We start from the raw sequence: 16372 nt of genomic DNA on the forward strand, positions 1-16372 counted from the left end.
GTTGCAGCCATAACAACATTATGTTCCTCTACTCCTGCCTGTGCGAATGCAGTCTCAGGGAATTAAAACGATGGAAATATGTCACTGTGTCCTTCCTTTGCTAGGGCAGCACGACAAAAAACTGGCAACTGAGCCAATAATGCACCGAGTATGAACTGTCTTTCAAACTGGTCCCATAGTGGAGAATTGACCCTTATTATATTGAATATTTTTCAAAGTACCAACTACTAAGATATCATAGGGAAAACATGAGAAATTATAACTAGAAGTAGAATTTACAATGGTGTAGGCAACACAGGGAAAAAAAATGTCACAAGTGGGAATTTCAGGAAAGTTCTGGAATTTCCGCAAAGTTCTCTTCTACTTGACTGATTAACTATACATGTACAGTAGCTAACATATGTTTCAAAGTCATATTCATTGGGATGATACATGACTGATGTTCAGGAACTCCTTGTTCTCAAAGTTGTGAAAACAAATGAGGCAGGACACTGTTATTAATGTCCACTTACGAGGTTTGGTTTTATTTAAAAAGTGTATAAACATGCATTTTTCTCCTTTAAAATTTTTCTTTTCAATGTACTCATTCAAAATGGGTCAAACATATTTTAGTTGGCAGCCAATTTCTGAGAATGTCCCATAAAATATTTATTCCAATAAATCTACTTACTTGAACTGAACATACTCTGAGCACTGCTTTTTAAGCACTTACAATTTGGCTATACATTTGGTGGGATAAACTTCACTTCTTAGTCAAATAAAACACAAAATTGTATATAGACTGCATTATTTTGAAAACATCATGATGAAGTGATGCAGCTCTATCCTCTAGTGTGTACTGTACATGTACTAGAAAGATGAAACAAGAGATTGCAATAAAGATTTGTATTTGGAAGCAGCCCGAGTATGTCCTAATAATAAATTGGCCTCTTTAACTATTTGCTAGATATTCTAGAGTTCATTTTGTTTGTTTCCTTGGGGAACTTCACATTATGTTCTGACTTAATGAGTTGGAGAGATTAGTTATGGTAATTCAGAAAATGCTTTTTAAAAAAACTGTCATATAAATACAGCTCTTGCGAAACACTTTAATTTCCTTCTGCTTGTTGTAATTCTCAGACGGGTCAATTACAATGACAGGTAAAGGCTGATTCTAAATATAACTTCCATTTCCTTTCTTTTTTTTAAAGCAAGTTTAGTGTATCTTTGCTACTTGTATATTTTAATGCCTATTCAGTCTTAAGACTTCAACTTCCTTCTTTGACCCCTACTTTTGTCAATAGTAAAAGCTTTGTTTTTTAATTGACTCAGTCCCTGATGTTCCAAAAAGACTTAGCCAACACCACTGATCCTTGCATCTTCCTATTTCTACACCCCAACTTAAAACCCCCTAACGTGATTGGTTACAACCAGCATTATCCAACCTAGCTTACAGTACAGAAACTCCCTTCACATTCAGTCTTTTTCTTCATGTCACGAGGAGTAGAGATTTGTGCTTATCACCAAATAAAATTGCAGTGCAAAATTTAAACATAAAAGTTACACAATTAAAAGTTAATATATGGCACCACAGCCTATTAATTCACATATAGTACAACAGACCAATAAGAACAGACAAGAATATGAACAGAGCTAAAAAGAGTGAGCTTGCATAGCAATGCACAAAAGAAATTATATACAGAGGAAAATCCTTTTCTTCCTGGAGGGCGAGCTTTGTTTTCTTTTTTATATACTCCTGACAAGAAAGAGTTAAGGTGGGTGGTGTACTTAAGAGAAGAACACAAGTAAAATATCTGTGGGATATGTGTGGCTGTGTGTCTTTACATTGCATTTACAGTTCTTTTTAATAGTACATAAATAAAGAAATTGTTCATTGCACTGTTTAGTGTCATCACTTCCATGAGTTCAGACCTGATGGTCCTTCAGAGCAGCTTTGCATGTCTCCTCTCAGTTACTCTGTAAAGAGATTAAAAAAAAAATTAGAAATAAGTTTGCATTTAAATTAAGTATTCTTTGTCATGGTCAGCATAACAAAAAGCAAAGCAAATGGAGAATAAATGAAGATATAGCATCTTGGATTTTATGAGGTTGTGAATTTTAAAAATTTTACTTACAGAAAGGGAAAAAAAATGAAACACTATAAAAGCTGAAAATTTTAAATCTGAGTAGACCATTTTTACACTTCTTTTCAGTCTATAATTACTCTAATATAATAAAGAAAAATCCAAGTAGTCCTAAATAAAATTAAAAATTATAAACACATGTTAATTTTAATCAGATTAATAATAGACAACAGTAGCGTTAACTCCCAGGAAAAGTTACAGTTTTGAAAGTACTTCCACTTTTCATTATCTCATGGCATCCCGCAGTCTGTGATGCGAGCATTAAGAGTAACTTAATTTTTTACACAAGAAAATGGATTAGGAGGGTAGTTTACTTCCCCTTCTTATATAACTACTGGTTGAGAAGACTGAACTCAGGGCTATTCCTTCAGATAAAATGAATTCAAGGAAGCAGCTGAAAATATTCAGCAAGTATAATTCTGAAATTGATAGCAAAATTGGCAACTTTTTTTTTCTTTTTAGGGCTGCACCTGCAGTATGTGGAGGTTCCCAGACTAGGAGTCGAATTAAAGCTGCAGCTGCCAGCCCACACCACAGCCACAGCAATGAGGGTCTGAGCCGTGTCTGCAACCTATACCTCAGGTCATGGCAACGCTGGATCCTTAACTCAGTGAAGGAGGCCAGGGATTGAACCTGAATCCTCATGGGCACTAGTTGGGTTTGTTACTGCTGAGACACAATGGGAACTCCAAATTGGCAACTTTCATGATGAAATTAATACAAAGAGTTCAATGCTTTCTGCTGTGTGTGTGTGTGTGTGTGTGTGTGTGTGTGTGTGTGTGTGACATATTATGACATCCTATCATTCTCTAGTATTTTACATCTGGAAAGTAGATTTAATTATATTAACTACCAATGCCAATTCTTTATTTAATGGGAGAAATTTATCTATGTTATTATAAATGAAGTATTGAAATAAACTAAATCAAAGATGCCCTTTTCTAGGTTGACTACCTAAATTAAAAATAAATAAATAAATGAAGAGAAACTAGGGGATGAAGAATTCCCAAGAAGGTTCTTTAACAGTACCAAAGGGCCAATATTTCTTTACTGCACTCTCTTAAAAAAGCAAAGAAAACTCAAAGAGAACTACATTTAATTAACTTGTTAGTATTATGATTAATTGTCCAAATTATGCAATTTTTGTACAGAATAATTCAAACCCGTGGCGTTCCCATCATGGCTCAGTGGTTAATGAACCTGACTAGTATCCATGAAGATTCGGGTTTGATCCCTGGCCTCGCTCAGTGTGTTAAGGATCTGGAGTTGGGTGAGCTGTGGTATAGGTTACAGACACAGCTCGGATCCCATGTTGCTGTGGCTGTGATGTAGGCCGGCAGCCACAGCTCCAATTCGACCCCTAGACTGGGAACCTCCATATGGTGGGTTCCTTTTCAGGGTGGGTGTGGCCATAAAAGACAAAAAAAAAAAAAAAAAGCAAAGCAATTCAAACTTGAAACAGAAGAAATGTTTGTCTGACTGATGTAAAATAGCAAAGGTCTTTGTTAGGACCAAACCTGTTCAAACACATAATTTATTTTTTTCTCATTGTAAAGCAAGTTTTCTACCATTCTGAAATTTGTTTATTGGGGCAATGTTATCAGTGGGGCTCAGGACATGCCAATATGGTATCTTGGCATATTGAATATCTTAAAGTGAGGGAATATGAAAAAAAAAAAAAAAAAGCAGAGGCAGAAAGATCACTCTAACCTCATCCTTCTTCCCTGAAACAGGTCACAAGACTCCTATATGACAGTTCCCCTTCCTGTACCAGGAGAAGGGAAGATATTCTTTTCACCAGAGATGGGGTATTTGGAGATGAAAAATCTGTAGCTCATCCAACAAACCTTGATGAACCAACCCTTGTCTTCCTAGTTACTTCTTCACCATTTACTACCTCCGGCCCAAACCCCTCTACTCATCAGCTTTTCGCACATTCAGTCTTTTTTTGTCTAAAAGGATCAAAAAGCTTCCTGCTCTGGTCACTTCTTTGAGTCTTCATTCTCCTGTGAAGGCTCCTGTGTACATGGAAAAAGTCAATGAAATTTGTGTGCTTTTTCCTATTAGTCTGTCTCGTCAATTTGGTTTTCAGACCTAGTCAGAGATACTAAGAGGGTTGGAGAAAACATTTTTCTCCCTTATGTTATTAACTCAATATTCGTTCTGAATCACCATAGCCTTTTTTGTTGTTGTTGTTGTTATTGTTGCTATTTCTTGGGCCGCTCCCGCGGCATATGGAGGTTCCCGCTAGGGGTTGAATCGGAGCTGTAGCCACTGGCCTACGCCAGAGCCACAGCAACGCGGGATCCGAGCCGTGTCTGCAACCTACACCACAGCTCACGGCAACGCCGGATCGTTAACCCACTGAGCAAGGGCAGGGACTGAACCCGCAACCTCATGGTTCCTAGTCGGATTCGTTAACCACTGCGCCACGACGGGAACTCCCACCACAGCCTTTTAAACGTCCTAAAGCACTTACATAATTCACCTGTAAACTGTCCTTGACTATTTGAGCCCATATATCCTATGTCAAGAAGGTCGCTGGCATTGCGCTGGTGGCTTCCCCTCAATGCCTCGGCTTTCCTAGGTCCAGTGGATCCCTTAGAAGAAGCTGTTCCTGATGAGCTATGACCCCCTGGAGATGGGAAACTAGGCTTGCTGTAGGGCACCAAGGTCTCCTCTGAAAAAAGAAACACAAAGGGTTGAGTTAAATAGCAACTTGGAGGCAAAAAAAACCTCAACTTTAAATGCAAGCTAAGCTATTTTATCAATTCACTTTAGTAAAATTAAAAAGAGAGGTTTAATAAGGCCCCTAAATAAAGAAATTGGCCTTTAAAGGAATTTCCACGTGCAAGTGACATTTTCCTACAATAAGGAACTGAAACAGGATTAAATTTAGGGATCCTAGGAAAAGTATATGTTTTATAATATTTATGTTTTCAAAATTTAATTTCATTATAAAAGAGATTTGCATACAATGATTTATTTAATGAAAGCATTTCTGAGAATAATTTCTGGGTTTAAAATGAGGCTGTAATTTAATTTTTTTCATTAAGATGGAAGAAATATCTTTTGTTTTAGTTTAATTTATGGCAATATTTTCTCAATTGATTTAGATAAAGAACTATTTATCAGTTAAAACCTAAACGTCTTAAATTTCTATTGTTTCTTGGGATAGAAATATATTATTTGAAAAGCTGTGTATTTCCTTAAAAGAAAAAAGAAATACTTATTTTAATCAACAATGTCAATATTTTTTATGTACCATCTCTCTAAAAATGACTCATGATGTTCATTACTAAATACTTAACACTTTTAATTATTCTCTTTCTCTCTTTTTTCTTCTTTCTTTTTTTCCCCTCTCTAACTCTCCACTCCACTCTATTGTTTTCTTGCATTTTAGGTATGGGTTATTATTACCGGGATCAGATGACTGAAAAAAAACAATGCTGACTGGATTTAGTATTTCTCTTCTTAGACTTTAATGACAATGATCATATGATTTTTCTCTCACAGCACTAATGACGTAAGTTTCCTAAATGTTTCACTAGATCTAGATACTAATGAGTATCAGTTGACCTTTCATAACTATTTAAAAAAACCTTAGCACCAAGTTGTGACAAAATATAATTATTGAAAATTCATGAGTAGAAGACATATCTAGAAAAAACTGAGTCCAAATGAATAAAGGAATGTGTAAGGAAACTTTCAATTTTGAGTGTGTGTGTGTGTGTGTGTGTGTGTGTGTTTTAATACTCAATGAATCCTGACATAAGAAGAGATGTTCCAGAAAATGCATTTCTATAATTGGCTCAATATTCACCACCACCAACAACAAAATCCAACCACAAACCATGACATTTATTTTTGAGACATTTCCAGGCAGCTTGATTTATAAACAAAAACACTTCCCATTGAAGTAGTTAATAATTGACTACATTTAATTAGCTGGAACAAGTTCAGGTCCAGTTTCACCTTTACTAGTATGAGGAGTCTGTGACTGCATGTTTGTTGACAGCTTTGCTGTTTCCATTAATTTACCAATTTGACTGAAGTGAGCTCTCTTCTCAAAATGACTAGTTACTTCAGTCAAAATGAACAAACTGGTTGAAGGCAGAGACTGAACTGTTACTAAAGATGAAATTTAGTGGTCTTAAAAGTATATAACCATTAAAAGGCAAAAAAAATCAAATGGTATCCTGAGCACTACAGATGAAGCCTGGAGGTCTCTTGGCCTCAGAGACCCTACGAGAGGTTAACGTAAGCCATGATCCCCCTGGACTCAGCCTTAAGGGATGTGCCAGTGAGCTCTGCTGCGGAATTCCAACTTCAATTAGCGATTCAAGGCAAACTCATTTCAGACGCCCTTAAACAACTGGCATTTCCAAAATACCTGGTTAAAAAAAAAGGTAAAAGTCCACACTTTCTTGGGACTGTGTAGAACACACCTGGTCCAACACCTTGTTTGTGGAGGGCTTTCCGTATGTCTTCTTGGCGTTCTGTGGAGTTTATCCATTCCTGGGTTTGTCGCTGCCACTCTAGGGATGTTTTGGCTGGACAATCCAATGAGCTCTTTGTGTCTTCTAAGTTGGATGCTTGCTGTCTCTCCAGAGAGCTTCCTTTTCTCTCTGTTGAGTTTTCCACGTTACCAGCATGCTGGTTCGGGCCTATCTGTTGCCTTAAACCCTGACCTGGAGGGGGATCTGGTGGTGGTGGAAGATCTAAAAATTTTGAATAATGTTTAGAATGGACTAACATGTAATGAAAAATACAGGTTTTAATTCAAGATGAAGAAAAAAAACTCTTGCCCTCCTAAAAGCATCACCCATGCAAAGATAAATTTTGGGGGAAAAGGTCAGTTATTTATATCTAAATCACATATTTTTGAAGTCTTTGCAATCTTTTGATCACCTTATCTTTGAAATAAAATTGACTGGTTTTATCCAACTATTGTACAGGGAAAGAGTCTTCAGTTGCACACGGAGGCTAATGTTCTCAACACCAAGGGCAGTTTATGATTTCTCCATATTTAATCCATTGTCCACTGTTACCTCCTCAAAGTAGAAATAGCTTAACAAAAAATGACTAAGAATTCTAGCAGCTGTGTTAATAAAAGGCCCTGGGAAGAATAAAAGCTGCCCTGCCAATCTCCATAGGAAATGTTGCCCTCGGGAAATTAAGAACTGTATACCATATCATATGCAGCATATGACTGCTCTTATCCGTGTATGTGGCACATTTAGCAACAGTCAAAGGGTTAAGCTAACATTTATTAAATGCAATTAACATTCTGCCTGACAACCAATTCTGGCTGTTCATTTCATGAGTTAGCTAATGAGTTACAACTAATATATTATAATCTTCCAATATATTAATTTTAATAAGTAATAACCAATGTTCAGAGTTTAGATAGAATATGCTTCATGGTGCTAGAGTAGACAATGCATCATGAAAATCTGAGATGTAGTGGAATAGATAATTTTTCATAAAAGCTCTTTACATTAAATATCAGATATGAAAATCTAAGAGTTTCAACACTCAGATAATTTTTCATTTTCCATTTATTATCTCTTCAAACCACGACACTTTTATATTTTGAAAGTCAATTGTGAAATTGTAGCCCCTTCTTTCATATTTCTTTAAGTATTATACTAGTTTTATTACACAATTTATACCATTATACTAGTCCTGAAATTACTTTGTTGAAGATTTTGAAATCTTCTAAACATTCTAACATTATTTTGGATTATTATCATTTTTCTCGCATGCTGCTGCAAACTTCTTTGTTCACCCTAGAATATCAGTAACTATAATATTTGTTCACAAAGGTCAAATATCATGTTTACTCATATACATTATTTGCATCGTTAATAGAGGATACTGTATATAACATAGGTAATTATTTCCCATGCCATTTGAGTAATGACGCACCTGTTTCTAAGTATTGTTTGTGAAATTTAAAAGAAAAAAGTATAAATTTCTTATATTCAAGAGAGAGTTTCTTTAAGGAAGGCTAAGTTGCTCCTTCCAAAGATTATTAAGAAGCTTCACACTCTCATTGATGAGTAAAATGAGATTGTCTTCCATTGAATTCACAACGAAAACCTCCTCAGCATCTGCTTGAGGAATTCCCAGGTTGGAGCAGCATTCCCGGTTCTTACGTAGGTCCTCTTGTTAGATTATGAACTACTAGTTATTGGAGGGAACAGGGTTTCTATCTGGAAGAATAGAATTGCAATCGGAATATTTCTTCCGAAATGAAGAGCTAATCCAATATTGAGAGTTCTGTTTGTTGAATAATCCACGAAGGAATTTGGTGGTTCCTTTATATTCAATACTGACTTCCTTCAGTATGTATTATTATAAATGCAAATTAATTACTTCATTTGCCTTATTGGACTTAAGACTGCCAGTAGGGGGAAATTATTATATTTGCTTCCAAAATAACATATCTTGTCATTGATTTTTATTCTCCACCAGAACAGCTTAATTTTTAAAATGGCCAAAATGGCATCTGCTTATGCTAGCTAAAATTCTGATTACTATTTAATTTAACCTAAAATTATATGGCTACATAATTAAGTAATATCCTTGGAGTTTGTATATTCTAAGAAGAAAGAACATTGCAAGCACATCGAAATAAATAAACTGGAACAAAGATGAGATTAAAAATGGCTGTGGAAAACATGAAAGTATGTAATCAAATATGTTTACTTAAATTAAATTTATTATTCATTTCTCTGTTGATTCATTTCAACTAAATCAATTCACTAAAGAGTCTCTTACTGGCCTACTGAGGATTTGCTATTGTTAGGCACAGGAGAGTCCAATGATGTATGTGCCATTATTATACTCTCTCTCTCTTTTTCTTTTTCTTTTTGGTAAGAAAAAGAAGGCACAAAGAAATCAAGTATCTCCAGCCTGGGGCTCTCTTTCCATGAACGCCAGACTCATCTAACTAAATCCACATGGGAGAGTTCAGCTTTGATGTTTAGAAAGCATCTCAAATTTCACACATCGAAACAGAACTCTAGACCTTCCTCTAGAAAATAGGCTTCCTCTTTAGTGTTCATTATCTCATTTACTGTAAGTTGGCCAAAACTTTGGAGTAATCTTTGGCTTCCCTACTTTACAGGCTTTATTAATTTCATGAACAAATTCTGTGGGCTCTACTGCCAAACTGTACCCAGAATCCAAGCTTTCTCATTGCGTCCACTGATTCTAGCTTGACATGAATCTTTAGCATCTATTTTCTATATTACTTCTATGATTTCCCATGTGGTTTCCATGATTGCATGTAGAAGCACATTCAGTCTATCTCAAGATAACAGCTAGAATGGCTTTTTTTTTTTAAAATAAAAACATGAGGAAAATCCTGTCAGTCTTCTGTCATTTACACACACACACACACACACACACACACACAACCTTTCAGTAGTTTCTCATTCAAAGTAAAGGATCTTGGGATTGGTTGATGCACACTATTACATTTAGAATGGATGAGCATTTACTTTTCTTTTAAAAGTAAAGGGCCAGTGTCCTTATAGAAATTTAAAGGTCCCATAGAACACTAGCCCTCACTTACCTAACATCACAATCTATTTGGTTGTTCTGTCTGCTTTAGTCACATTGCTCCTCTTCCTTTTTTATCAAATACTTCAGAATTCCACTTGCTGTTCTCATTTCTTGGAATAACTTTTCTTCAGATATCCACAATGTTCTTTCCCTTATAATATTCCATGTTTTCACAAATGTCATCTTGGTAAGGTCTTCCCTGAGCTCTCTACTTTAAAAATATCTCCCTTCCCTTTATATTTCTCAACTTCTTTCCTACATTTGTTTTTTCCATGACACTTACCACTATCTTACCTACTTTTCATTTTTGCTTATATATTTATGTTGGTCTTTATCTTCTCTCACTAGAATGTAAGCTCCAGGAGGGCAGGGAATTCTGTCTATATGGTTCCCATTGCCTATTATTTGGTAATTGCTTAACAAGTATTTTAATGACAAGATTAGAGAATGAAGAAATTTGCTCAACGGTCAAAGTCAGTCTGTGCCAGAGCTGGGAAAGATCCCCTTCTCTGAATAGACAGTAAGGATGAGAGAAGGACAGTCTAGAAGGAGATGATGTAGGGGAAAAATGTTGAAAGAGAACTCCTTCTCTGCCTCCTTTGTTCGGCCTTGGTCAATATATTGGCTTCAAAAGATATTCTTTGGCTTATGCAAATGATTTGGTGAACAATACCTGCCTAGGTGAGACTTTATCCGAGGGAGAACACTCCTTAACACGTGTGTGGGTTTTTCCATAGCCTTTGAGACAGAGACTGATATCTCCTAACATTCCCAATTCCTCTTATTGGACAAGGAGAGATGACTTTCTCACCCCTGTAGTTCGTTTGATGCCATGTGACATGGTTCTTGCCGGTGAAGGAGAGTGACCTGCATCACTTTCAAGTCTAGTCATAGAACCTCCCAGATAATCACTCAGGTTGGGTCTTCTCCTCCCTCTGAAACCACCAAGGTTCCATAGTGTAATAATGGTGCCCCAATATTTAAGAAGCATACCTCTTTATACTATGACGAAAGGAGAGCCCCCTGATCTTTATACATCATTGTGCCCATGAAAAACAAATTTTTACTGTGCTAAGCCACTGAGAGGTAGAAGCTGTTTGGTGTAGCAGCTAGCAATAATTACCTTGATTAATATACTCATAAAACACTGTTATAAAATCTACAAGGCAAAAACGTTAGTGTAAAAAGTCCATGCATTAAGTGCTATGAAAGAGGAATCTTCCCAAAAAGAACAGTTTGATTTTATATACAAATATTATAAATTTATTACTGATGCATGGGTTCATAGCATATAAATGCTATGACATATGTATTTGCTATAAAATAACAAGATCCTTAAGGATTGTCTATAGAGCACCATCCAAAATAAATGTCCTTATAGCATAACTAAACTGTTTTTAGATCAAACGCTTGGGAAGAATGGGAGCCCAAATTTCCTTTTCAATATCACTACTTTCTAAATGTATCTACTAATAATATAATCATAACCTTTTTAAAAAATGATGGTAAATGTGAAATGTTAAAAATTTGTTTTTCACAAAGATAAGCAATATATTGATTGTGCTTTAAACTAGGGGGTAGCTTGCATTAACTAGACATTCTGAAAAAGCTTGCAGGGAAAGTGTTTTAGGAAGAAAGAAAAGAGCTATTTTCTTGATTTACACTTTATATCTTCTACATATTCTGGATATGATCTTCAAACATATCTATGTTCGAAAAAGCCACAACACCCCCCCGACACCCCCACATAGTCCCTGGATTTTTTTTTTTCCCTCTCTCCATGACATACATAGCAGGAAAATTACTCAAAATGATTAATGCTGAGATTTGTAACTAGCATATAAGTGAGACTAGTCCTTTTTATTTAGAGGGAACAAGATCAATGCTATAGACTGCTTTAAGTGCTCAACTAATCTTCAGATCATTTGAGGCAGAAAGGCAGTGGTAAGCATTTTTGCTCACCACAGGATATCCACTTACAGAGAATCAAAATCTTGATTGTACCCTTACCTTGTATTCCATAGAAACACCTCCCAATGAAAACAAAGTAAGTAGGAAAGATAAGTAAACCTGAAGGCTTTTAGACCAAGTTATCTTTGGCTTTTAAAGTCTTCTTAGCATTATAAAATGACAAGAGAAAGCACGAAAGTGGCTGCCAGATAAAGACCCCCCCCAAACCAATAAAAAACATACACTGCCTTCCCAACTAAGCCTCCTTCTGTCCTCTAAGGATAAGTCTCAGATACTGAGAGGAGTGCCACAGACTCCACCATAGCTTCTCAAAGCTGAGTGCACATTAGATTCACACATGGAGATTTAAAAATACTTATGATGGGTTTTCACCTCAAAACAATTATATCAGAATCTCCAGGGTGTAGTTTAAGAGTTCCCCAGTAGTTCTAATATATAGCCTGGTTAGGGTCACCCTTTTGTTGTTTAGTAGTAGTCTCTCAGGAGAAAGTCTATGTGCTTGCAGAGATAGTTCAGAGAAGGGGGAAAAAATTTATCTTTGAGTCTGACATTACAGCGGGCTCTTCAAGTATATTATCTTATATATTCCTTAGGATAAAACATCAGGATAAATACTTTTATTCCTATATTTAAACATATGAGGATTACGTTGAATATAGAGCTGATGAACTACTCTTTATTGAAGCAAGGACATCTTCCAATAATAATATTATATTTCCTGCAATTAGCAGTGTTTAAGCAAATACTCAAAGACTGGATGCTATACATAAATAACAGGATTGAAGTAAATCAGTGAGCTATGGCCCACAACCAAATTAAGCCATTGCGTGTTTTGTCAATAAAGTTTTATTGGAAATCAGTCAGCCCCATTCATTTACTTTTTCCTATAGCTGTACAGATACTACAGTAGTGGTGCTGAGTAGTCTTGGCAGAGACTGTATGGCTCCCCAAAGGCAAAAATCTTTACTATCTGGACTTTCCAGAAGCTATTTACTGACCCATCAACAAGATGATCTGTAGCATATTTTTAGCTCTGGAATTCATGAAACTGAAAAATTACTAAATTGGAAATCACGATCTTTTTTTCAAAAGTGAAATATCATCTAAGATATCTTAATTCAGTTTCAAAAATGATCCAAGAACATGGCAAATGCACATGCTACTTATGCTTTCTTCCTTAATCTTAAAAAGGATGTTCACTAAAAAGTACTATTGGAAAATGCCAGAATGGCAGAAAAATCATTGCAAAGCGGTACGGCATGTATTTCTTGGGTAGTGGGTAACGTAGAAATAATTCCAAATTGTTAAAAATAGAGGGTGTTTTACTGAAACAAGATTGTATTGCCAGGTGTTCAGCATGGTTATACAACGAGGCAATGCCTAATCTACCAAAGCTTCTTTAACCTAAGTAAACAATTGCACAGAACATGTCTCTTCAGTTAGAGAGAAGGAAACAAACCTACCATCTGTCATTCCTTCCCTTCGATGAGGCAATGCTGGTTGTGGGTCTATGCGACCTCCCTTGTGTTTTTTAGTGGGCCGAGGCCTTTGACTTTGACTCAGGGCTGCACTGGTGTTACTGTCAGTAGAAAATGGGCTGGTTGGTCGAGGTCTTTGAGAGGAGGCAAAGGCCTTGCCTAAAAAGTAAACAAAGGGAATGGGATATACAGAATGTTATTATAAGACATTAATTCTGTCTTGTATTTCTGCTCTTACTAAGACTAACCTCTAAACTTGCCTGGAGATGCCATTTGAAGATACCAAATACTGGTGCATCTCCACAGAAAAAATATGCCCTGTTGCATTTATTTTCTCCATTTTTATAACCAACACACTACCCACTGAAAAAATTCAAACAAATAAATACAAAGCAGATCCCCCAACCAAAGACTCAATATTCTTTGATTATATTTTTATGTATCCTTGACAATCTTAGTGATATTTTCAAAGATTGATGCAAATTCATGCAGTTTTTACTTCTTCAAATTAAAGAAGTTATCTCTGAAGTGAATTATGTACTGTCTTATTTGTTTAATCAAATTTCACTCTTGGAATCTTACAGACTCTTTGAGAGCACAGAAAAATGTCTAGTAGTAATTACATTTGAAATTTTACATGAAAAGTCTGCTCAAACACATATTTAATTGACCTTCTACTTATACACGATGGATGAATGCTACCTCTTTTAGCAGAAACTCAATATATAAAGTATAGGATAGATAGCAGGTTAAAATAACCTTGTATGTCTGAAGTGCAGTAGGTGTTTTCTAATGAATAGTACTGTATCTGAGCAGACTCCAAATTCTCATTGAAAGATGAAATGTGCTATGTCCTTTTCTTAGAGTTTAGTGTACTTAAGCAGGGAAATTTATTCTGGCTAAAAGTTAGCTAATAATTTTCAACATCTTATGATTTTAATAACATGTTTGTTATGGTGTGAGAGGGTTGGTTTATGTGTATGTATTTATTCTCTTGTGCATGCTTTCATTTCATACGAATTACTGTATGTAGTTACATTTTAAGTCAATGTGACATTATATTGCTTAATGCTTTATTAGCTATTAGCATACATGCAAGAAATGTACTTATGCCTTCTAATTTATTAGTTTCCTTGCACTTTCTCACTGCTCTGCTTATAGCTATGCCACAAAAAGCACTCAGGCAACATAAAGTATCTGACTTATGCCTTATAAAGCAAGAAAATTCAAATAACCGTTATATTACAACATATTTTAGTTCAGATGCTATATGAAAAATAAACCTCTGCAATGCTTGGAAAGTCATTTTTTACTTTGTTTGAAGATATATAATGCATACTCAAAAGAAATCGTACAATGTAGTAATAACACTATAATTCAAAGAAAACTTCCAAGACACACTTTTATAACCTGAGAATTTAGTGAAGGGTCAAAATCATTTTTATTATTTGAATACCATTATGATTTTAAAAATGCACTTGGAGTTTCATTAGTTGTTTTGTGAGGTAACTTAGTTTAATTCATTTATCAGAGCTTTCTTCTATGTGCATTTAAGAAGTACACATAGTCATGTAATAGCATCATGCCAAAGTTATTTTAGTTCAGTAAAAACAAATGATCACAAAATTACTGATCTATGAATAGAGTGAATCCCACATTTATTTTTGAGTGAATGATTAGAAACATAAAAATTATAAAATTGGTCATATATATTATTTATAATTCTCTGAAACCAAAATTAGATTGTGCTAAAGAGCAATGCATAAGTAGTCATCATTTTATTCAGCTTGCAAATGCAGTGGGTGTATTTTTAATTAGCATCCTTTAAAACAAATAATAAATTATTGGATTAAAATCTTAACAGCCAAACAACTAGTAAGACCATCAGCCATTTGAATTGTTAGACTGACAGCCTCAGACCCATTCATCCCATGCGGTGAAAGCCTTCCCAGAAAATGCATTTGCAGAAAGAAATGGAGCAAAGGAAAGTAATGGAGATAAAAGCTGAATAATTTTAATCACTGGGTACATTATTGATTGGGTGAGAATTTTGCAAAGTGTGAGTTATTGAAAATTTAATGGCAATCTTAGTTGCAGCTTTGCTGTAATAAAAGAAGGAAGCATATTCCAATTAATCAGTGGAGCTGTGAAGGGAAAGGGGAATAAAGGATAGAAGGTGATGAGGAGGCGCCTGTTACTGGCTCTACAGAGGGAGCATCAGAAGAGAGTTCTGGTAACTGAGCATCCAAACTGTGTTCATGCATATTAAAGGAAGTCCTCCAGTTCAGACTCATGGAGGAGAAAGAACAGGACATACACAGCTCAGTGTCCAAAGGACAAGATTCTTTCATGCAAAGAGTGTTGACTCAGAGTCTACCAACCTGTTCTTGTAAGGCTGGTTCCATCCAGCCTAAAACCAGCTTTATCTGCTGCTGCCACCAGTGCTTGTGCAAAACTGCCGCTGGCAAAGATGGAGCCATCTGAGGAGCTACCTACACTAGATCTATGACTAGAAAAGTTACGATCCTCATCAGATGCAGAGCCCCATCCATTTACCATTGAACCTAAAAACAAATGTAGTCATCTAGTGAGTTGTAGATATTGGATTAGCTCATCTGCTGTTCACACTGCACTCATGAGCAAGTAGGCTGCTGCCTCTCCTCACTCCTCCTTAAGGTAAATCTGGTTTCATCAAGACTTCTTTGGCTATGTGCAAGTATCATCCATGTTTTAAACATTTCTAGTGCAGAAGAATGAAACCCAGATCTGTTTGCCACACATGTTCTGTACAATTCCATTCTTACAGTGTTTTAAATTATTACATGATTATTTTTCAAAAGAGAATTGTTATGCATATTTTAAGGCCTACAACTCAAAGAAAATACTTTTATTTAAATAACTGATAGTGTATTTAAAATCACCTTATCAAGGACTCAGCTGAAGAAATAGGGTGAATATATGTTGAATTTAATAAGACTCTAGTGGATAATTTGCATGAAATCTACACTTGCATGCTGCAGAAGGACTAGAATTATTTCAAGATTTTAAAATAAAAACTTAATTACTCAGGAAGTAACAAACACCAATCATAAAAAAGTATAAATAATATTAGCGCAAATAGACCTAGAATGCAACAAAATATGTATCTTCGAAAAGTTCCCAAAAAAGGTGGAGTTCCCATTCATGGCGCAGTGGAAATGAATCCGACCAGGAGCCATGAGGTTG

The 16372-nt window shown here is 35.6% G+C and overlaps 1 protein-coding gene across 50 annotated transcripts in view; it reads right to left on the reverse strand.

Annotated features, from left to right (window-relative positions):
* Positions 1-497: 497 nt before the first annotated feature.
* Positions 498-16372, reverse strand: part of ROBO2 (roundabout guidance receptor 2) — a 1676226-nt gene continuing 1660351 nt past the window's right edge. For 8 of the 50 annotated variants that reach the window (XM_084991700.1, XM_021071405.2, XM_084991697.1 and 5 more), the window contains 3 exons: positions 13133-13306; positions 4603-4803; positions 498-1956 (listed from right to left, as the gene is read on the reverse strand). In XM_084991700.1, the coding sequence (XP_084847826.1) occupies positions 1955-1956; positions 4603-4803; positions 13133-13306 (377 nt within the window). In that variant the 3' untranslated portion in view covers positions 498-1954. Of the gene's footprint in view, positions 1957-4602; positions 4804-6571; positions 6845-13132; positions 13307-15528; positions 15712-16372 lie in introns of all 50 variants that reach the window. The other 42 variants (XM_084991678.1, XM_084991685.1, XM_084991674.1 and 39 more) reach the window with 7 other exon arrangements.

Source organism: Sus scrofa, chromosome 13 (assembly GCF_054392235.1).
Source record: "Sus scrofa isolate SSC_HxYL_T2T_F1_AM1 chromosome 13, Sscrofa_HxYL_maternal_Yorkshire_Landrace_v2.0, whole genome shotgun sequence".
Taxonomy (NCBI): Eukaryota; Metazoa; Chordata; class Mammalia; order Artiodactyla; family Suidae; genus Sus; species Sus scrofa.